This window comes from Myotis nattereri (assembly GCF_964212035.1).
Source record: "Myotis nattereri genome assembly, chromosome: 16".
Taxonomy (NCBI): Eukaryota; Metazoa; Chordata; class Mammalia; order Chiroptera; family Vespertilionidae; genus Myotis; species Myotis nattereri.
In genome coordinates, this window is record NC_138091.1 from 20869402 (window position 1) to 20893994 (window position 24593).

At 43.5% G+C, this 24593-nt stretch overlaps 1 protein-coding gene and 1 pseudogene across 2 annotated transcripts in view; one reads left to right on the plus strand and one right to left on the minus strand.

Moving 5' to 3' along the window:
• Positions 1-24593, plus strand: part of LOC308531825 (phosphofurin acidic cluster sorting protein 2-like) — a 185539-nt pseudogene that overhangs the window by 123777 nt on the left and 37169 nt on the right. The window lies entirely within an intron of this gene.
• On the minus strand, positions 10851-11792 carry LOC308532565 (olfactory receptor 3A1-like; the record flags this gene model as incomplete). The annotated part of the gene is made up of 1 exon (XM_081110091.1): positions 10851-11792. The coding sequence occupies one exon, from the start codon at positions 11790-11792 to the stop codon at positions 10851-10853; it is 942 nt and encodes a 313-aa protein (XP_080966217.1).

Below are 24593 nucleotides of genomic sequence, written 5' to 3' on the forward strand. Positions count from 1 at the left end.
TAGCCATTCCCAACAGGTGACAACATATTTGACTCAGCCCTTGTTGAGTCCCCAAGTTCCATCAACCTTTTGATGAATCTCTTGAAATTATGACATGCTGGAATTGGCTTCCGGCACATTGCACCTCCTGCCTTTGGGCAGTAGAAGCAGACAAAGCAGCCCTGGAACTGCCCTAAAACCAGTGGGGCCTCTACAGATTCTAGTGACTCTTCCAGACCCTGACCTACCCACCTCACGGGCTTACACAAAACCATACTTAACTTGCAGAGCTTCTAAGAGATAAGTACTATATACCCAATCTAGAAGACCTGAAATCCATAACCAATCTTTACTCAAGTTCTTACAGGCTTTACAGTCTACCAAGAAAGTAATCCAGAAGCACATTTGAGACACTCTGCCTGTGCCAACTTCTGATCTGGTCCATCCCTTCCAACCTGGTGACTCTGTTTGGGTAAAGAAATTTCCCACCCAAGGACTGACTCCAACCTGGAAAGGACCACCCCCATGGCAGTCAAGGTCAACGGGATCCCAACGTGGCTTAAGGCAGCACAGGCAGAAGGATTCTCTAAAGATAAACTTTCACATGCGGCCTATTATTAATTCTCTTTATAGGACTTAGTAAAGGAAACCTCAAAGCTGAGTAGGTTAATAATGTTAACAAGTGCCAAGAGTCAATGATTTGACTCATGTACATAAAACTAGTGGGGAATGAAGCATCCATCTTATATAAAAACTGCTGTTTGAAATTTTAACCCTGCTATCATGGCTCCTGTAAATGATTGCTTGCTTAAATAATAAGGAAAATAAGATTACTCCCATTCCAAAGAGGCCAAAAACCTTCCCCAAATGAAGTTATCAGTGCTGGCGCCAGGCCAGGCCAGGCCTTTGGTTGAGTTCTCAAAGCCCCAACACATAGGCTCTTTAAGAACTTGCAAAGGGGACCAGAAAACCCCATACTTGGGAAACAAAAAAGGTAAAAAGATATGAATAGGGAAACTTCCTCCATGTTGGGGCCCAGAATTTGAAATACAGTTTTCTCTCAGCCCACACGTAATAATAATAAAGTGTAACTCCATCTCTCTAAGAGTTGCTTGGTTCTTCTCTGGTCTTAGGTAACAGACCACCTATGTTCACAACTCCCTGACAAGTTCCCAGTGCTCCCGCTGATGGTTTCCCTGCCCCTACTACCTCACTCACGGACCTACCACCACCTCCAAGCCTCTATCCTGGTCTCAGCTGAGATGCCCCAAATCCCCATCACCTGTCCCTCCTATACTGTCTTTACTGAAAGGGCCAGAATACTTGGAAAAATACATTAAGAAAAAAGCAGGCTATCTCTTTGATGTACTAAGATTAAGATGGAATTTCCCCATTTTACTCTGGAGGATTAGCCCAAAGCAATAAGAATATTTCAAAATAAAAACTAACGATATTACTAGCAACACTATGGGGCATTTTATAATATAATCTAGGGTTTCCAGGCTTTTATAAATAGTGAAGATGAAGCAAAGATATGGCAAGAATCAGGGAGATGAACCACATGAGTGTGGATATCAGACACTGTAGCCAAGTACATTTCCCCAAGGTGAGGGACATACTCTGAAATATAAATTCAAAATGCTGTAGTCAATAAATAGCCAGTGTTTTTGTTGTTAATTGAGACCATACTCTAGACTTTGAATAACAGCTTAATTTAATGATTTGTTCTCTTTATGGTATCTGCCACCTGCCTCTGAAATAAAAATTGCAACATGACCCATGGGTGGTTGCTGCTAGGAGCAGTTAGGTTTCTGCGTTGCAAAGCCACTATGCTCCACTTGTCCTTCCCTCGGGCTTGGTCCATTGACCTATAGCTCTAAGGAGAGGTCCCCACATGAAGCAAGCACAGACGTTGAGCCAGATGGAGCTAAGTTCTTCAGCTCTTATAATAAACTCCTGGTCAAAATATATTTATGTGCCTTTACTGCCCATGGCATAAGCAGAGTTGGAGCTTCACAGAGAATGATGTTATTTCCTTGCAGAGAACACACTGGCATCAGAGGATGGAGTCTGGTGACTCTAACAAAAGGGAAAGGGTGATGAGGGCCTGAGCTCACATGGATAAAAAGTTGGATGCGGTGAACTCTAACATAATCTTAAAATTCTAATCGCACATACTTGGTGAGATGGAGATGGGAGGACATCCTTGGTGGTAATCATCATGTATGAAACTGATAATTGATAAATGCTTTGCAAATTGACAAATCAATAGATGGATAACAGCTCATTACATATATTAAAGAATAATTTCATTAACTACTCTCCATTTTCCCTTTTGGGTCCATTTTAACATAAGCATTAGATTATGACCCTGTGGACGAAAGGGACCACACGCTGACCTGACAAGCTCAGGGAAGGCCTGCATGGCAGCCTAGCAGACTCAGAGACCTAAAATAACCACAAAGGATGGTCTGAAATTAAACTTTGACTAAAAGCAGTTATGGTGGGCAGTTATGTCCTAGGCCGGTATCTTCACTGACAAGATCAACTTTGATCCTCACTGAGCCCATTTGCCTTTTTGCCTCTAAGATAACATTCCTTTGAAGTGTCTGGGTAACTTGTAACTTCCCTTTTTCTGGAGCCCCTGGGGCATAACCAAATGTTCTGGGCGCCAGGGCAGATACTACAAATTCCTTCATTATCATGTTGATTGATCCTGCACCCACCTAAGTATGTGTCCATCATTTTACTTTTTATCCTATCACAGAGGTTTCCCCCCGCTTCGCTTAATCCCACCTCCTTAAATCTGTCACCAATGAATTTCATGTATACATACGAATGTAACCCTGCCATTCTCCGGAGCACTATCTCAATTCATTGAGGTTCTGCTTCCCGGCATATGTCGACAGTTTGGCTCAAATAAACTCACAAAAATTCTTTACAGGTTTCAATGGTTTTTTTACGTTAACAACCCTGTGATTTGTTACCTCTTTACTCATGTGTTTTCTCTACCTGCAATGGCTTCCCTCCAACTCCATATGGCCAAGTATATGAAGATTTGACTCAAATACTGGCTGCTGAATGAATTCTTTTTTTTAAAGAAGTCTCCATCACAAAAGGATCTTTCTCTCTCTCTCTCCCTCTGTCTTTCCTCTCTCTCTCTCTCCCCCCCCCCTCCCTCTCCCTCTCCCTCTCCCTGTCTCTGTCACTCCATCTCGCTGTCTCAGCTACACTATATATTATATCATGAACTTATTGCTCTTTACCTTCTAGCTAAGTCACTTCTCTAAAAAGCTTATCTCCCCTAATTCTCTGTAGACTGACTCAGTTTTCCAATAGCAGTACTTTCCATCATACTTCACACATAGTAGTACTCAATATTTCTTAAATACATAAATGATAGTTCAAGTGCTTATAGGATTTTCTGAGAAGGAGGGCTCTAAAATGAGCTGGAGTTGTCATGGAAGACTTTGTGACATATTGAAAATTCAAAAGACTTTTAAGCATTAGTCTGATGGAGGGGAGGGGAGAGGCAAGTGCAGGTTGAAAGGTTGCTGCAGGGACTAACTACTGCTTTCCTTAGTTTTGATGGAACAGGTAGGAAATGTAGCAATTCACACTGATAAGTTTATTTTCATGTTAATCACCCAAAAGAATAAGGCCCTTAGGAGGGTGAAATCTTCCAGACCAGTAAGTTATAGTCAGGGATAAAAGAACAACAAAACAGCTGCTGCCAACCCTCAGGTGGCCAGAGGTACAACTTACCTGAAATCAGTGGGATTGTGAGATGACCTGCAATCATCTAGAGACATCTGCAGTGGTTCTCAACCTTCCTAATGCCATGACCCTTTAATATAGTTGCTCATGTTGTGGTGATCCCCAACCATAAAATTATTTCTGTTGCTACTTCATAACTGTAATTTTCTTACTGTTATGAATCAATGCAAATATCTGATATGCAGGATGTATTTAGGCAACCCCTGTGAAAGGGTCCTTCCACACCCAAAGGGGTCGCGACCCAGAGGTTGAGAGTCACTGATCTAGAGGGTCTGACAAGGTCACCATGATGCCCAATATGAGGAGCCCTCCTGTATGACCACTCTTTCAGCCTTGTAATGAGCCCCAGGTTCTCCTCACTGAGCTAAGACAGCTCTCTACCTCTACCAGTTCCTCCCAGTGATGAAAAGGCTCAACAACGCCTGCGACTGGAGTGAAGGCTCCAGGCTGCCTGATGAAGTCATCCTGGGCAGTGAACTAGACTCAGGGAGTCCCTGCACACTCTCCCCTCAGAGTAACAGGGAGCAGGTGGCTTCATCCAGGAAAGGGGGGCCATGGGCAAAGGGGCCAGAGAGGAACCAGGACCTCCATGCTATCTTCCCAGATCTTTCCCTGAAAAGGCTTCCCATCAGTTGCACTATGTAGAGTTGGGTTTGAGCTGATGGCAGCAGAGGAGCAAAGGAAGGATCCCTGAGAATACTCACCCTGACATGAGCATAGAAGCCAGTGGGTTTCCTTCAGGGAAGAAGCTATGAGCTGTGCAGACTCAGTTATCTACTCAGAAAATGAGGAGCTACCAGTATATAAAAGAAAATGAGGAAAAGCAAGCTGACAGCTTCTCTATCCAAGGTCTATTTTCACTGGGTGTTATCCTCTGGGGAGACCTCAGAAATGAGCCCTCCCAGGAAAGAGGGGACAGCTGGGGAGAGATACAAGCTGTTTTGTAAACAACTCAAGCCATTCATAAATATAGCAACAATGTCTTACACCTTCTGGTAGTTAGATTTGCTTTCAAAAGGCCTTATCTCTGCCCTGGCCTATGGCAGGGAGTTGGGGCAGGTGATATAAATTCCACTTAATGGTGGGTTGCTGAGGCCTACAAGACTTGTCCATGTCCTTAAAGTCACCCAGCCAACTAGAGGTGTAATTAAGACTAGATACAGGTTTCCTAAGAGGGATTCTCTTTCCCAGAGGCCAGCCCCAAGCAGGGCCTTTGACCAGAGACAAGCTCATTCCCAGACTTGCATCAGCCCTGGGATGAGGAGGAGGCCCCAGAAGAGAGGCAAGAGGGAGAAGCTTTCTCCAAACCCACTTTTCTAATGGGTTTTCAGGTGTGTGGTCCTTTACCCCTCAGGGCCTTGTTAGTGGTGGCTACTGGGACTGTGCCTTGGGCCACCTGTAATGGTTCTGGAAGTGGTGATAAAGAGCTATTCCTACTAGAAGGACCCCAGGGAGGCTGCCTACCAATATGATGATCTAGGCCAGGCCCTTGAAAATGGAAAGCCCTGGTGAAGGTCACAGATTAACAAATAGAAGATGTGTGAGGTGGAGAGATGTGTTCCCCCCACCCCTATACCCACCAGTAACTACTCACCCAACTCCCCATCCCCCAAGAGAGAGGGCTCTCTCTTCTCCCAGCAGAGAAGCCTGGTGCAGGAAGAAAAGCACTGTAGACAGACCTGCTCCTCTGGTTCCTAGTTGTTTGACTGTGTGCAAGCTGTTGCACCCTTCAGGGACTCAGTCTCCTCATCTGTGAAATGAGCATATCTTCTATCACAGGTTATTAGTGAAGATTATTAATGAACTATGACTCATTAAGCTGCTAGGGGAGGTTCATTAGTACATGAACATACCAATTGATAACATTTATGAGTGCTCGTTACAGACATGGGAGTGCAGTCAGAGCCTTACATGCCTGGAGTCTGTATCTGTCCTCACAACAATTCTATGAAGGAGATCAGAGCAAACAGAACCAATGTTCTGACTCATTTCTTCCTCGGCCCTTTTCTGATTTCAGCCCTGGCTGGACTGGATAGTTCCCTGTAGGTTTCTGCTTAATGTGAGCTGACAGTGTAGCCTCTTCCTTGGAATCCTCTAATATCATGAACAATGGGACGGGGAGGCTCACTATGTCTGAGCACATGTGGAGCTCAGAGGGCAGAGGACAACTCGAAAGTAGGAGAAAGGAGCCAGTGGGTAACCCCCCACTGCCTCTTCACCAGGCAACCCTGAGAGGCATTCTATATGCTCTTGCATAATCCAGTCTCTGCTGTCCACAGCAGGGACCTTGGAAATGACCCTCAGTCAGGGGTACTTCTTCCTTCTTTGTGTCACTCTCTTCATAGCCTCAGTCTTGCTCCCTGAGACCACCTCCCAAATAAATAAACTTGCTCTTGCTGCCTGAGATGACTTCCCGTTTAAATTGCACATGCATCTTGTCTTGGGCTCTGCTTTGGTGGGAGCCCAAGTCTGACAGTTGGCCATAGGATAGCCCTAGGAAGCACATTCTCCAGCTGAAATTCTGGAACTGGACCATTCATGACTGCTTGAGGTAAGTGGGACTGGTGATAACCCCTAGCATAATTACTGACACTTGCTTGTGGTAGGTTGTGATGAGGGGCAGGTGAAAGGCAAAACATTAGGTTATGTGTTAGCTCTAGTACACTAATGTTATGAGAACCACTAGTGGCCTGGTGCACGGATTTGTGCACATTGAAAGCGAATTAATTAGAAGATGGCAGGCAGAGTGGGACTGGGCAAGAAGGCCTGGACATGCCCGGGAGCCAACCTCCTGTAGTCCCTCCCAAGCCGGCCACATTTGGGGCAGCGCACAGCTCCAAGGGCATCTGTGGAGTGAGTGGGATCCCACCTGGCCTGGCCTGAGGGGATCAGGCTGAACCTGGCTCTTCGACATCCCCCGAGGGGTCCCAGAATGCGAGAGGCCACTCTGCAAAGTTGCTGTCGCTCGGCAGCTCTTGCATTGAGTATCTGCTCCCTGGTGGTCAGTACACGTCATACCTATCAGCCAGTCGGATGGACAGTCAGTTGGAGAGTTGCTTAGCCTTTTATATATATAGACTAGAGGCCCGGTGCACAAAAATTTGTGCACTTGGGGGGTAGGGGGGCATTCCTCAGCCCAGCCTGTGCCCTCTCACAGTCTGGGACCCCCTTGGGAGATAATGACCCACTGGCTTAGGCCTGCTCCCGGGTGGCAGAGGGCAGGCCCAATCCCTAGGTGCAGCCCCTGGTCAGGCTCAGAGCAGGGCCGATTGGGGAGTTGGGGCGTCACCGCCTGTCATGCACAGAGCAGGGTGGATCGGGAGGTTGCGATGCCACCCTCAGTCACGCTCAGGGTAGGGCCGATTGGGGGGTTGGGGCACCGCCCCCTGTCACACTCAAGGCAGGGTCGATGGGGAGGGTGCGGCGCCACCCCCTGTCACGCACAGAGCAGGGCCAATCAGGGGGTTGGGGCGCTGCCCCCTGTCATGCACAGAGCAGGGCCGATCAGGGGGTTGAAGGAGCTCCCCCCGTCACTCAGCGAATAGGGCCAATAGGGGAGTTGGGGCCCCGCCCCCGTCACACACAGAGCAGGGTGGATCAGGGGGTTGGGGCCCCACTCTCTATCACTCACAGAGCAGGGCCGATCAGGGGGTTGGGGCGCTGCCACTGTCACACTCAGGGCAGGGCTGATGGGGAGGTTATGGCTCTACCCCATCACACACAGAGCAGGGCCCATGGGGGCGGGGGGGTTGAGGCGCCGCACCCTGTCACACACAGAGCTGGGCCGATCAGGGGGTTCGGGCGCCAACCTCTATCACCCACAGAGCAGGGCCGATCAGGGGGTTGGGGCGCTGCCACTGTCACACTCAGGTCAGGGCTGATGGGGAGGTTATGGCTCTACCCCATCACACACAGAGCAGGGCCCATGGGGGGGGGGTTGGTTGGGGCACTGCCCTCTGTCACCCACAGAGCAGGGCCGATCAGGGGGTTGGGGCGCTACTACTCTCACACTCAGGGCAGGGCCGATGGGGAGGTTATGGCTCTACCCCATCACACACCAAGCAGGGCCCGTGGGGCGGGGGGCAGGTGTTGGGGTGCCGCACTCTGTCACACACAGAGCCGCAGGGCGATCAGGGGGTTGGCGAGCTCCCCCTTATCAGGCACAGAGCAGGGCTGATCAGGTGGTTGGGGCACCTTCCCCTGTCACGAACAGAGCAGGGTGGATAAGGAGGTTGTGGCTCCGCCCCCTGTCACACACAGAGCCGCAGGGCACAGGGCAATCAGGGGGTTTGGGTGCTGCCCCCTGTCACGCTGATCCCGGTGCTGGGAGGCCTCTGGGCTCCGCTGATCCTGGTGCTGGGAGGCCTCGCGGCTCCACTGATCCAGGTGCTGGGAGGCATTTTACCCTTTTACTATATAGGAGGCCTGGTGCACGGGTGGGGGCCGGCTGGTTTGCCCTGAAGGGTGTCCTGGATCAGGGTGGGGGTCCCCACTGGGTACCTGGCCAGCCTGGGTGAGGGGATGATGGCTGTTTGTAGGCTGGCGGGTGACTGAAGCTCCCAACCGTTCCTTTTTTTCTTTTTTCTTTTAATTCTGGGTCAGCTTTAGCTCTGGCTCCAGCTCTGAGGCCTCTGCTGCTGAAAGCAGGTATCTGGTTTGTTTGGGTTCTATAATCGAAACACTATATCAACTCCAGCTCTGAGATCCCGGCTAGCTGAAAGCAGGTTTCTGGGGTTTTGTTTAGCTTCTATATTTGTAACAATGTTTCAAACTGCAAGCTCAGAGGCTGGCAAGGCAAGTGGGGAATGTTGGTTTCCTCCGTCACTGAAGCAAGCAAGCCTCATGTTAGCTTCAAGCTGCCTGGCTGCCGGCCACCATCTTGGCTGGCAGTTAATTTGCATATCGCCCTGATTAGCCAATGGGAAGGATAGCGGATGTATGGCTAATTATCATGTTGCTTTTATTAGATAGGACTAGAGGCCCAGTGTATGAATTCATGCACGGGTGGGGTCCCTCAGCCTAGCCTCTAATTGGGGCCAATCAGGTTTGCCTCGCCCAGTCCTATCAGGGCTTATCAGAGCCAGCCAATGGGAGGGACCGCAAAAGGTTTGCCGGCCACAGGAGGTTGGCTATGGGAGCGCACTGACCACCAGGGGGCAGCTCCTGTGTTGAGCATGTGCCCACTGGTGATCAGTGCTCATCATAGTGACCAATCAACTGGTCGTTTGGTCGCTTAAAAGAATAGTTGAGTATTAAAAATAAAGGGTGTTTTTTGTTAACTTTCTTAGATGTCTTGAAGAAACAGAATGATGGACCCAGGTCAGCCAGCTATCAATCTGATTTCTCCTCAGTGCCTCAGAAATATTAGGGTTAGGTCTAGGCATAAGAAAATCCCACCTATAATCCAAGAGAAAATAATTATCTCCTGAAAAGAATTCCCATAGGTGGCTGTGGCATGCTGAATAATGGCCCCCAAAGATAGCCAGGCCCTAATTCCTAAAATCAACTTTTGATATGGTGAAAAAGACTGTAGATTGTTAGGGGTCTTCAGCTAGGGAGCTTGTCCTAGATTATCCAAGAGAGCCCAAAAAGCAAGAGTCCGTATAATAGAGAAGTAGAATTATTTTATTACAGAAGAGAAAAAGGCAATATGATGAAGGAAGCAGAGATTGCAGTGATGTGGCCATAAGACAAAGGATGGATTCTCCCCTGGAGCCTCCAGGAAGAACTTTCCCTGCTGACACCTTGAAGGTGGCCCTTTAGGTCTCATTTTGGATTGGCCTCCAGACCATAAGTGAATAAATTCCTATTGGATTAATTTACCAGCTTTATGGTAATTTGGTAAAGGAGTAATAAGAAACTAATACACTGGCTACTATATCATGGCATAAACTGGAAGTTCCTACAGTTTATACAGGAGCAACATGAGAATGGATCATGAGAAATGAAGGAGTAGGTAGAATGTAAGGCTGAACAGGAAGACTTTATTGACATGGGAGCAGTTTTCAGGATTTAAGGGTTTAATCTTCTGGCAGGGATGCCTGGAGCTGGTCCCAATAAACTGCTGAGATGTCTCTTTGAAATTCAATATTGGTTATAGGGCTTCTGCAAGAACCACAGTCAGACCAAGTTTGGCAGAACTACCTCTGGGACCCTGTCTTCCACCAAGTCCCTGTGTGGGCAAAAGTGTTCCTAGCCTATGCTTCAAAGGGTAAGAGCTGGATTATGGGGTCACTTCAAGATCTGCAGTTGGACTGAGGTCAGTGGGCCTACCTCTGAGGACACAGAAGAAGAATGTGTCTTCTGACATTCTTCAGGATTGTGTGTTCAATTCCCAATAGGGGAACATATCTAGGCTGCGTCTTTGATCCCCAGTCGGGGCATCTGTGGGAGGCAAACGATCAATGTTTCTCTCTCACATCAATATTTCTCTCTCTATTTCCCTCTCTCTAAAATCATTAAACATATCCTAGGATAAGGATTTTTTTAATTAAATTTGCACACAGGAATCATGTTCTCCAGAGTTACTAGAGAACACATGACCATTCTTCTCCCATTTCTCCCCTCTATATTCCAGGGCATCTTTGTGTGATAAAAAGACATGAGCTGCATTTTTAGACTTGTAGAAGCCTGATGAAATAAGTAAAATAATCCTGATCTCTAGGCATATGTTTTATTACTAGACCAACTATACCTGAACTCCAGGGAATCAGATGACCCTCTGGTGGGAGAATTTGCAGGAATATTTGGGAAACCCAGGCTATAACCAAAGAGTCATTTCCTATGGGACTTGAACTGTAGGCATTCAGGGCTTCCAAGGTTTCACTTCTACCCAGAAAAGGGAGCTCTCAGTGACTGAAGTTGTAATTTGTCAAGGGAACTGACAGCATTAATTTACATATCCATTGTCTATAACTGGGCAGGGGTTCTTTGGGAAGCAATAACTATTACCCCTACCAAAAAAGAAAAAAATCCTTATGCTCAGAGAGATAGAAGCAGTTCTGAATCGTTTGTCCTAGTTACTGGCCCCCAGAGGATTTCTCCTTTAGTCCAAAAAGAGAATAGGAGGAAGTGACAGTGGAATCCTTATTAAGTCAGTGATGCTTCCCTGTGATTACCCGCCAGAGGGCACCCTGCACATCAGGGTTCCTGAGGCTGTAGATAATTGGATTCAGCATGGGGTTGAAGACAGTGTTAAAAATTCCAACAGCTTTATCTTTGTCTGAAGCCTTCTGTGAACCCATACGCATGTAGTTGAAGATACCAGTTCCATAGAAGAGGCAAACCACAGTGAGATGGGAGCCACATGTGAAGAAGGCTTTCTTCCTGCCCTCCACTGAGCGGATTTGTAGCACTGCAGCTGTCACGTGGATGTAGGAGGTGATGATGAGAACCACAGGTACACCTGCCATTACGAAACTCATAGCAAAGAGCAGCAGCTCATTGAGTTGGGTACTAGAGCAAGAGAGCTGGAAGAGCTGTGGCAGGTCACAGTAGAAGTGATTGACCTCATTGGGACCACAGAAGTTGAGTGTAGTTAGGGCAATAGTGTGGATCAGTGCATTGGTGAGGGCACAGGCCCAGGACACAGCCACCAGTATCCACTGGACTGAATGGCTCATGCGGGTGCTGTAGGTGAGGGGCCGACAGATGGCCAGAAATCGGTCATAGGCCATGGCTGTCAACAGGAAGCAGTCCACACCAGCCAACTGATGGAAGAAGAAAAGCTGTGTGAGGCATGCTCCATAGGGAACTTCACGCTTGTGGGACAAGAGGCGACCCAACGTTGAGGGAACAGTGACAGTGATGCACCCAATGTCTAGGAAGGATAGGTTCCCCAGGAAGAAGTACATGGGGGTGTGGAGTTTGGGCTCCACCAAGATGGCAGCCAGGATGCTGAGGTTGCCCCCAACTGTGACCAGGTAGGCAACCAGGAAGAACACAAAGATAAGAGGCCACAGCTCTGGTGTCTCCACCAAGCCCAATAGAAGGAACTCAGTAATAATTGTTCCATTGGCCCCAGATTTTGGCTGCATTAGTTCCTGCAGGAAAACATTCAAGAAGATAAAGAATCATTCCTCTTGATATATTTACCCAAAAAGAAAAAAAATATTTTTTCTATATGCTGAGGCTTTTACTCAGTACCCACTCCCCAAGTAAGGACTTTCCTACTCCCAAAGACATGCCACAGCTATTAACTCTCTTGTGACATTTACCTCAATGGCTTTCTTCATTCTGAGGTACATGGACAGGTGACATCATCATTCTGGACTTCTCTCCTTGTATTAGCTGAAAGAATCTATTAGTAGAGATTATGAAGGGCAAAACCCTTGGGAAAAATAAATAAGTAGAACGTGTATTTGATTTAAACATAGCAGAGTAAATCTGGAATTTTCTCTTATCAAATCTCTTCTCAATACAGACAAAACAAGAATACAAATTAGATTCTATCTTCAATGAAACTAGTAAATATCCAAAACTCTTAATGCACAAACTAGATCAGAGGACTTCAAGAATAGTGGAGGTTAAATAGGAAAGTGGAAGAAATAGAAAAACCCATGACCATAGTAAAATCTAGACAAGTATAATTTCCATAACAAAAGGGCACTCACTAGGGAATAAAACCAAAAGCCCTTCTTTGCAATAATGGGAGTAGGGTGCATAGTATGGCATCATTACCTCTGTGATCCTGAGTTGGATTCAAGAAGCAAGGGAGAGCTAAATGACAAATCTCACAGGCAAGCTGTATTTGCAGGCTGAAGACAAAACATAAAGCTGGGGTGAGAGATAAAGAAAACAGATAGGTCCCACGTCTGTTACCTATCAACATTGATTACAGACAGGGAAATGCTAAAGTAACTCACCCCTATTATGTGCCAGAAGACATAATAGTTATGCAAATGAATGCTCCCAATATCTGGTATTGATATATACAGCCAAAAGTGCAGGATTTCAAGAAGAAATAGAATAATAGCTAGTGGATTTTAGTGACTTTTATAATAGAGTTAATTTGACAGAAAAGTAAGGCTATAAAAGACATCAATATAATTAATTATTCAAGAGGTAGAACTGATATGCTCATCTTTTTCTTTTTTTCTCTTATACTCACTTTTTTCAAATGCCCATAAAACATTCACCCTCCCCAAAGAGCATATATAAACCAGAAATTTTGCAAATTCTTAAAGCATAAATAATTCAAACAATAATATTTAATCACAATCCAATTTAAAGGAAAATAACTTTTACCAATAAATCCCAATATTTTAAAAAACAGTTGGACCAAAGAGGGAATCAAAACTAAAAATGAATAATGTCTGTGGGAGGAAAAGGGGAGATAATGAAATCAATACACACTAAAGAATTATCATTAAGTCAATGTTCAGAAGAAAATGTATAACCTTAAGTAAATATGTTAACAAAAAGAAAGAACATTGATTAAAAAATCAAATCGAGAAATTAGAAAAGAACTATAAGAAATGGGGAGAGGCTGGAAAAAGGGTGCATTTAGTTAAAATAAGAATGAAGTTTAAGGATTAAATGTATAAGATGGTGACTATCTATATATATAAAAGCCTAATATGCTAAGTGTCCGACCAATTGCTCAACTGTTTGGTTGACCACTCAGCCAGTCACTATGATGCACACTGACCATGAGGGGCAGACGCTCCAACCAGTAGGTTAGCTTGCTGCTGGGGTCTGGCTGATCAGGACTGGGTGAGACGGCCCAAATCGGCCTTAATCACCGGCCAGGCCAAGGGACCCCACCCATGCACAAATTCGTGCACCAAGCCTCTAGTTGTTAATAATACTGCATTGCATCATTGAAATTTGCTAAGAGAACTTAAATGTTCTCACCAAAAAAAAAAAAAAAATGTAACTATGTGAGGTGATAGATGTGTTCATTAACTTGATTGTAGGAATCCTTTCACAATGTAAATGTATGTAATCATTATGTTGTACATTTCAAACATATTTTAATTTTATTTGTCAGTCATACTTCAAAAAAGCTGAGAAAAAATGAAAATAAAATGACATTTTATAAGCTTTAAAAAAATGACAAGTCCAGGAATAGACTTAAGGTAATGTTGGAATTTAATACATGAGGTAAGTGGCATCTTAAATGAATGGGAAAATGTACTGTGCAATAAATACTATGAATAGAAGTAATAACATAGCTATCTTGGAAAAATTTAAGTTGTATATGTACCTCATATATTTTGCAAAAATAAAATTCTAAATGGATCAAATATTTAAATGCAAAATTAAAATTATTGGGGGGAAATGTGGAATTTTAATAGTATAAGGATGACTCAAAATATAGAAAAAACTTAAAAATAACCAAAATTGACTGATCTATAAAAATTTAAAACTTCCAGCAAATTAGCTAAGGTGGAACTACATTCCCAAATTCCATTCTCTGTATGATTCCAGGTTAGGGTTGGCCACAAGGGGAATTTGCATGGTAGTTGTAAGGTAGAATTGAAAAGGAACAAGGAAAATTTGGCAATATTTTTCAAAATTACTAGTGTGTTTGTCCTTTCACCCAGAAATTCCACTTCTGAGAATTTATCTAACAGATATATGGGCACATTTAAAAAGTGACATATGCATGAGGCTGTTTGTTGCAGCACTGTTTGTAATAGCAAATAATTGAAAATAACCTAACTGTTCTTTAACAGAGGACTGGCTAAATTCATAATGGTATATCCTTACAAAGGAATACTATGCAGCTATAGAAAACAGCTCTGTCTGTGCTAATGTGAAAGATATCAAAGCCATATTATTAAATGTAAAATACAACTTGTAGGATGAATATAGTATGCTTTGGTTTACATTGAAAAGGAGAAAAAGAATACACATAGGCACACTGATTAATAATATAATATAATATAATATAATATAATATAATATAATATAATATCCTATATAATAAAAGAGAAACACGTAAATTGACCGTCCCTTTGCTACGCTCACCAGCCAATCAGGGTGAATATGCAAATTAACCTGACAGAGATGGTGGTTAATTTGCATACACAGGAGAGCAGAAGCGGGAGAGCTGGCAGCTTGCGGGGACATGGCTCCCTCGGTTGCTCCCAGCATGGAGAGCACCAGAAATTCTAGGAATAGTAGTTCTGATGGCAGCCCCAGGACCTGAAGCGGAAGCCCAGAGCATGGGGAGCACCAGGAATGCTGGGAATCATAGTTCTGGTGGCAGACGGATCTCCTAGACACTAGAGCAAAGTGAGCCTGGAGTAAGTTACTGTTGCAGTGGGGGATGGAGGGAAAGCAAAGGTGAGAGACATAAGTAAAATCAGAGTGTCTAGGAAAAATTAAAGGGAAGCTATCCTAAAACTTCCAGGAAGTCTCCACCAATGAAGCAAATAAAAAAAATGCCTCTATTATTCTGTGAGCAACAAACCAAACTGGGTTGGGGGTCTCAGACAATTCATTCATATGATTGCAAAGACAGACAGAAACTCCCAGATTGGAGAGGGCTCCCCTGAGGGCTCCCAGATTGGAGAGGGTGCAGGTCAGGTTGAGGGTATCCCCCTTCCCCCTGTGCACAAATCTTTGTGCACCAGGCCCCTAGTAATATAAATAATATTATATAAATAATATAATATAAATAATATAATATAAATAATATAAATAATATAAATAATATAATATAATATAGTTTTTGTTTGTTATATATCCAGAAGAATACTCAAGACACTGAAAGTATTGGTCTTCTCTGGGGAAGAAGACTGAGTTAGTGGGAGACAGAGTGATAGAATGAATGAGTAAACAATATGTTAGAAAAACAAAGTAAATCCATTTAAATAAGCCAATAAGCTGATATCTGGGCAAGTAAGTATAAGCAAGAAAAAAAAGGGTAAATGCAAACAATTACAAATAGAAAATATTACAGCCAGAGATACACAAGAAAAAATAGATTTTAAGAGCATACTCCCTATAACTCTATATTACTTAAATAAAAAATTTAAGTAAAATAGGCACAATTATAGGACAATGTAAATTAAAATATATTTTAAATAGTCTCAAAAGTCAAATAAAACAGAGGGAAAAAATGAAAAAATTTGTCAAATAAGTAATTACTCTAGTGGCAAGCTCTAGGCTCATAAAACTATAGAAATAAATTTTGTTTAAACTTTAATGAGTAGAATATCACATAGTATATAAACTTCCCTGCAGCAGAAAAATATTAAGCACCCTAATACTGCAAAACTATACTACATAATATTATTTAAATATTAACACAAAAATACTCAACACACTCACACACAGAGAAACAAGACTTGAAGGAAATACCAAAATGTATCCGTGATTTGAGTTATAATACAGGTGATTTTTATTATCTTTCTTCTACTCTTCTCTACTTTCTAATGTGTCTAAATTAATACAGTTTATTCTAATAATATTTTACAAAGTACCACCTCCTGTGCATGATCAAGACATACCTATTAAGTGCCACATCACAATAAACTAGCGGTTCTCAACCTGTGGGTCGCAACCCCTTTGGGGGTCTAACGACCCTTTCACAGGGATCGCCTAAGACCATCGGAAAACACGTATATAGTTACATATTGTTTTGTGATTAATCACTATGCTTTAATTATGTTCAATTTGTAACAAGGAAATTGGGGGTCACCACAACATGAGGAACTGTATTAAAGGGTCGCGGCATTAGGAAGGTTGAGAACCACTGCAATAAACTAACTGAACAAAAGAGAAACCAGAAACCACTTCCCCTGTGATTTCCACTGCACAGGCTGCCCCAATATCTTTAATACTGACAGACTTTCCTGGGAGCGTTCCCTGATAATAATCATAGCTAACAGTTACCAAGACACTGACTCTGGACTAGGCACCCTGTATAGGTCTAAGTGCTTTGCATGTATGAACTCACTTATTCCTCACAACCTCCCTATTAGATGAATACCATTTTTAATCCCTGTTTCACTGGGGGGGGGGGGGGGGGCGGCGGGGCTTAAGTCACATAAAGCAAATGGCAGAGGCAGGATTTTAACCCATGTAGTCTGACTCCAGAGCCTGCCCTTAACCTTTACACATACCGCTGCTCTAAGAAAACCAAGGTATCTCAAGGATCATAAGGCCATGTCCTTCTCCTGCATTTCTCTCGAAATCTATTTCTGACTCATTCTTATGACCTAAAGACCCAGTCCCACAATCACTGTAGCTGTACCCTTGTAGACCCCAGGTTGTGGTAGCTGAAGTCCAAATGAGTGGCTTGGGAGGGTCACAGTCGGCGACTGCATGTCATCAGATTGCAAGCTTTGTGACTTCCTATATCCCCATCTTTACTCATGTTATTTCCTCTATATAGAATTTCCTTCTCTGAGCTCAAATGCTCCCTCCTCCAGAAATACCTCCCTGATCGTTGCCCATCTTAAAGTGATATTTACATCTTCATCATTCCAGCTGCACTTTGTCTTCTACATGGTACTCGCCACTTCACCTGCTGGCCCAATCAGTTAGTGATTCAGTGTACTTCCTACAGTCCATTTTAGGATAAGGTTCAAATCTGATTAACTTTAAGAAGTATATACATAAGTTCATTTTAGTGATGTTCCATTCATAGATAAATTAATATATTCTGATGAAGAGGGCATCATTGTGGCCTACAGAAGTGAGGAAAGGGCTTCTGGACAGGTTGGGATTTGTGCTGGACTTTGATATGATTTGGAGGCAGTAGAGTTGTGTAAAAGGCACAACGTTAGTGCTGTAGAGATGGCTCCTTGTGTCTATATGGGGCATAGAGTTGTAGCAATCTACACACTGACACAGTTTTATATAAATTTTCCATATATTTTCTAAAACAGAAGAAATAGTCCTTAAAAATAAGTAAATCATGAGCTGCTGACCAGTCTTTAGTCAATAAAGGATGAAGCTTACATGAGAACTTCTAAATTCTGGGCTGTCCACTGGACTATCCATCCAGGACATCCGTGCTGATGAAATCACAAGAGTGACCAGAGTCAAGGGATCCCTTCTAGACCACTACTCTTAGGGTCCTGCAATTCTGTTCTTCAGGCTGTCTGTTATGCTGTGACCACATCCTGCTCTGAAGTTCCACTAGGTCCTTCACGCACTAAGGTTGGTCTTAGCGACCTGGTCAGGCTGCCCAATAAGGATTGAGTTCCCCATAAGGGAAGTGGAACACTGAATCTCATCCTGTTCACCCATAACAGAATAAAAATTAATAAAAATTTTTAAAATAATAAGCTTTCATCTGCAAGAGAGGGAACTGATAAAGATGCCTGAAGGAGGAACTCCAAACTCTGGGTCATAGTCCCAGTTCTTCCACTCACCTGATATGTCATCCTGAGCAAGCCTCTGATTTTTGCTTGTGAGACCTTGGTTGCTGCATCCATAAACCCAGGAGGTTTTACTACTCAATAACAACTAAAGTCCCTTCCCTGTTACATGGTAGCAGAGGGAGGGCCACGGAAGAACTCACCTTGTGTTGGTGCGGAGGCCAGCGAGGTTTTATGGAAAGGGATGAAAAAGGGGCAACAACCTGCCCAAGCTCCGTCAGCTACTCAGGAGGCAGATAAGGGGCTATATATGTGGAAATGAGATAAAGAGGCTGAGATCATCTCTGACATGGACTTCTCCACCGTAGGGTTATCCTCGTGGGACCTCAAAATTAGCCCAAGAAGGGGGAGGAGAATAGGGGGAGAGCTAAGGACAGGAGATAATACAATCCCTAATTAATACTACAGCAGCCAAGCAGTGGGGCCTCATGACTCTGTGGTGATTTAGAAATTTTCCAAACATTCCGACCCCCCTTTTCCATATTAATCTTCAGCGATAATTTGGGCAGTTACTGTAATAACTCCACTTAACGCCTAGGACATAGGGGAGGTGTTTGTCACCCAGGGAACTTGGCTCTCTCAGATGTGTAGTCCAAAGAGGACCTGTGGGCAGAGACAAGCTGACTTCTGAAGCTGGAGGTGAGAGAGAAACCCAAGAAAGGAGGCAAAAACTGGAGAAACCTTTAAAATGTCAAATTCTTAATGAATTCTCAGGAATAATGTAATTCTCGCCCGGGGCCTTGTTAGTGAGGCCACAGAGACCGTGCTGAGGGAGTCCCATAATGATTCTGAGAGGTGGCGGGAGCAGTGCTGTGCTGGGAGGGCCCGGGGGCCCCTGGGAAGATGCACCCTACCACTAGCTTCTGGGCCAGGACCTTAGAAGATGACAGCCTCATGGGAGAGAGGAGGAAAGACAGGAATTTGGAGAGGCTGTGTAGTGCAGCCCTTGGACTCTCATGTCCTCCTCAGTGAAATACTCCCATCGTCCATGTGAGAGCCTACCCTCTTCTGGACTTTGTAGAAGAATAGACCTGCTCTCCTGTTACTAGCAGCTACTGAACCCCTTTGAACCCCAGTATTCTTGCCTTTGGAATGAGAGTACTATCCCCTCTTCAGGTTGCTGGGAGGATTAAATGAAGTAATACACAAAGTTCCTAATAGGAGACCACAAATGTTGTTACTAACATAACAATTGGTAACATTTATCCTGTGCTTGCCATGTATGTTACATCATACCATGAGCTTTATATGCACTGAATCCCAATCAACCCTTTAAACAGTTCCCTGAAGTAGACCCCTTTTATTATTTCCATTTTACAGATAAATACATTGAGGTTCAGAGTGATTCAGTAATTTGCCTAAGGCCACAGAGTTAAAATTTTGAGGAATTGGGATGCAAACTTGTATTTGTCTAATTCTAAGGTACATGATGTCAATGATTATGCGGTGTGACTTACTCTCACACCCACTCCCAATCAATCCCTCTTCCCCAAATAATATACTTTTAGCTCCTGTTATTTGTGATAAATACTGTTTCAAATATACCACAGACTGCTCTAGGATTGAGCCCAAAGCATTCAACCCTCAGTAATAGCAGCCTCAGCTCCACTCCAATAGCTCAGCCTGTAGCACTGAGATCCACATGCACCTGCTACCTCCAGTGTCACTCCCTTGCTCTCCCATTGTGTCTGCTATTTAGTCTCACTGCAAAGAATTATAGACTTGGTGGTCTTACTAGAAGTTGACACTCCATTGTTAGGCTTGCATTGTTGGCTTAGGGATGTAATGTGTGAATGTTAAGGCTCTTCATCATTCAGAAACATTTTTCTAAACATCAAAATTATAAATGATAGTAGAAGCTAAAACATCAATAAAAATCTACAGCAAAATTAAATATACTTTAAAAAATAATTCTCAACTAAAGGAGGAAAACTAGTACTGCAGTATTACAGTCATAGGAGAACCAGCCTTCATATTAATTTTCAGCCTAGGTACACATGCTCTTGGTGGTCAGAAATCTTAAAGCCTTGAACCGGTTTAAAGTTGTGTTGGACAGGTAGTGCCACTGTTATGGGCTGAAGTTTTGTGTCCCCACCAAAGTTCAAATGTCTTATTGTGATGGTATTCAGAGGTGGGGCCTTTGGCAGGTGATTAGCTCATGAGGGTAGAGGCCTCATGAATGGGATCAGTGCCCTTTAAAAATGACCCCAGAGCCCTGGCCCGTGTGCTCAGTGGTTAGCGCATAGGCCTGCACACTGGAGGGTTACAGGTTCAATTCTTGGTCAAAGGCACATACCAGGGTTGCAGGTCAGGTCCTAGTCCCCAGTCTGGGAGTGTGTGGGAGGCAACCGATCGATATGTCTCTGTCACATGGATGTTTCTCTCTCTCTTCCCTATCTGTCTCTCCTCCCTCCCCCCTCCCATCCTCTCTCTCTAAAATCAATAGAAAAAATATCCTCATCCTTATGTAAGGATTTAAAAAATATATAAAAGTGACCCCCAAAGAGCTACCTTACCCCTTCTGCCACTCATCCCTTCTGTTGTGTGAAGGCACAATGGAAATAAGGCCAACTATGACGTGGACCAGGAAGTGAGCCCTTATCAGGCACTGAACCTGCTGGCACCTTGGTCTTAGACTTTCCAGCCTCCAAAACTATGAGAAATAAATTTCTGTTGTTAATACGCCATCCAGTCTATGATAGTCTAGCAGTCTGAACAGACTAAGACAGACAGCCACCAGGAACCACCAGAAGCAGAAACGAATCACCTTGGAAAGAAATGAATGATCTCTGGGAGAAGGTCTTCTTCTGAGGTGTTAAATTATTCATATAAGTAACTTCACTAGAACCTAGTCTCACTAGCAAAGACGGTCCGATAGATTAGTTTCCAAGAGCTGCCATAACAAAGGACTACAGACTGGGTGGCTTAAAACAATGGAAATTCATGTTTCACAGTTCTAAAGGCTAGATGTCTGAAATCAAGCATCAGTATTAGAAGGGCTGTGCTCCCTTTGAAACCTGTAGGGGAATCTTTTCTACCATCTGACAGATGATTGGATTTAAAAATGTGGCATGTGCATACGAAAAAAATTTTAATCAGGCCCCACTAGTGTGGCTCAGTGGTTGAGTGTCAACCTATGAACCAGGTGGTCACGGTTTGATTCCGGGTCTATGAAGGAGGCAGCCAATCAATGATTCTCTCTCATCATTGATGTTTCTCTCTCTTCCTCTCTCTAAAATCAATAAAACATATATATATATAATTCAGGCACAAAAAGAAGAAATTATTGCCACTGTGACAACGTGGATGGAATTTGATGGAATCATGCTGAGTGAAATAAGCCAACCAGAGAGAGACAAATTCTGTGTGGTATTGAAATCAAATTGCTGTGTTCAGATCCAGTTCATTGTCTCTCGAAATATAAGCATGAGTTCATGGACAAAGAGGTAAGTTAAAACAAAAGCGAAGTTTGTTGAGAGATAGACAGACTCCCTCTAGCATAGAGGGGACCCTAGTGGGTTGCTGTGGAAGCACTCTGTCTAGGGATATATATATATATATATATATATATATATATATATATATATATATATATATATATCTTGCTGACTTCTGATTGGTTCTTCCAAAGAAGTTCTCTATTTAGGAATAGAGGAAGCTCTCTGTCTAGGGCAGTGGTTCTCAACCTTCTGGCCCTTTAAATACAGTTCCTCATGTTGTGACCCAACCATAAAATTATTTTTGTTGCTACTTCATAACTGTAATGTTGCTACTGTTATGAATCGTAATGTAAATATCTGATATGCAGGATGGTCTTAGGTGACCCCTGTGAAAGGGTCGTTTGACCGCCAAAGGGTGCGCGACCCTCAAGTTGAGAATCGCTGGTCTAGGGGTAGAGGAAGCTCTCTGTCTAGGGGTAGAGGAAACTCTCTGTCTAGGGGTAGAGGAAGCTCTCTGTCTAGGGGTAGAGGAAGCTGTCTACTCTAGGAGTAGAGGAAGCTCTCTGTCTAGGGGTAGAGGAAGCTCCCTGTCTAGGTGTAGAGGAAGCTCTCTGTCTAGGGGTAGAGGAAGCTCTCTGTCTAGGGGTAGAGGAAGCTCCCTGTCTAGGTGTAGAGGAAGCTCTCTGTCTAGGGGTAGAGGAAGCTCTCTGTCTAGGGGTAGAGGAAGCTCTCTGTCTAGGGGTAGAGGAAACTTCCTGTTTAGGTGTAGAGGAAGCTCTCTGTCTAGAGGTACAGGAAGCTCTCTGTTTAGGGGTGTTGGTGTTCCCTGCCCAGCTGGGCTGCCTTAGCAACTAGTCAGCAAGCTGTATCCTGTTACTCTTGGACTTCCCTATTTTCCTTTCCTCCCATGATCCTGTCCCTAACTACCAATCCCTCTTCTATCTCCTCAGTATCACTTGTATGTGGAATCTTTTTTTAAAGCCAATGTCAGAAATGGAGAGTAGAATTTCGGTTGCCAGGAACTAACTGGGAGGTGCAGGCTGGGGGAGGGGAGGCGCTGGGCGGCAGGGAATGGGGAGATCTAGGTCAAAGGTTACACTTTTCAGTTATAAGATGAATAAGTTCTGAAAATCTAATGTACAGGGTAGTGACTACATTTAATAATATATGAAGGAATATTTGTTGATTATTCCTCAAAAATCTTGGGGAAAAAATAATTTCCAATTAGGAAATACTAATGGATTGTATTAGTCAGCTCAGGCCTCTATAAAAAAAGTATCAATTCCCAGTCAGGGCACGTGCTGGGTTGCCCGGGTAGTTTAAACAATAGAAACATATTTCTTTACAGTTTTGGAAGCTGGAAGTCTGAGATGAGATCTGGGTGCCAGTGAGGTCAGGCTGTGGTGAGAGCTCTCCTCCTGGTCACAGAGAGCTGCCTTCCCACTGTGTCCTCACACGGCAGGGGAGAGAGCGTTCCTCTCTATTTCTTCCTCCCGTCTAATGCCATGGTCCTATAGATTAGGGCCCCATCCTAATTTAACCTTAACTCCTAATAACCTTAAGATTATTATGGAGTATTTTTCAGTCTATGCACCAATCAGTTTGAGTCAATAATCCTTGAAGTACATCCAGATTTATTTATGGGTCCCCTACATGTTGGAATGTTCACAGGCACACCACCCCATTTATTCCTTGCCTCTACATCTGATCATTGGTTCTTTATTTAAAATAATTCACATAACTTATCTAATCATTGTCCCAGAGCCTTACTTTTGACCACCATCATTTTCCACCTGAAATATTGTAGTGCTTTGTTAACTGCTTGACTACTGGCTCTCTCCTCATTGGTCCATTTTGAGGCACTCCAACGAGGGAAAATTTTTAGTTTTAAGAGGAATTTTTCACAACTCAAAATCTATACATAGGTTATTTCTATGGTAAATATATCTGCAAAATTAAATGAAAATTGTGAAAGTATTTTTCCCTAGCATTTTTCAGCACAAATATGAACACAGCTTCTTAAATCTCTGGATAATTTAGCAAAGACCATAAATTTTAAGATTGGCAAGAAATGCAGGGGAGAAAACACATTCTAATCCTTGCGTGGCATAAAGGGGACTCAAGTTACTGTTTTGTTCTTGACTCTATAAATAGAGAAATGAAGGGTTAAGTATGTCATTCTACTATTTAACTAGGTATCCACTAACAAAATTTTAAAAAGTAGAAGTCACTATATCAAATCAAATCAGCTGTAGTCTATTATAGAAAGAGATGTATACCCTCCAATTTTTAGGTTAAAAGAAAAAAATCTACCAGGGTCACATACCTAATTTAACTTTCATTAGAAAGGGAAAATGAGTGAAATTCCAAGGCACTTACATCTACCAAAGAAAGAGAACAGACTGAAAACTGTCAGAGGGGCGAGGGGCTGCAGAACAGGGTGGAAAGGTGAAGGAAGCCCTGGCTGGTGTGGCTCAGTTGTTTGGGCATCGCAGACGCACCTGAAGGTTGCTGGATGGATTCCAGGTCAGGGCTCATAAAGGGGTTGCTAGACGGGTCCCAGTAGGGGGTGCAGGAGGCAGCCTCTGGATATTTGACTCACATCTTGTTGATCTCTCTCTCTCTCTCTCTCTCTCTCTCTCTCTCTCGTCTCCTTGCTCTCTCTGTCTCTCAAAATCAGTAAAAATAATTTTTTAAAGGTGAAGGGATCAAGAAAAAGAGAAACAAACCAACACAAAAAGACCCCATAGACACAGGCAATAGCATGCTGATTACCAGAAGGGAAGGGGAATGGGAAAAGGCAGTGGAGGGTATAGTGGGGATAAATGGTGATGGAAGGACACTTAAGGTGGAGAGCACAAAATACAATAAACAAATGATATATTATAGAATTATAGCCCTAAAAGATACATAATTATATTAAGCAAGGCCACTCCAATAAATTCAATTAAAAATCTATAAAATGTCTCTTAAAAAAGAGAAGTTTGCCTTCTTAGGAATGTATTTGATAAAGTTGAAAGATTTAAAAGGAATATTTGATTTTCTTTTCTTTTTAATT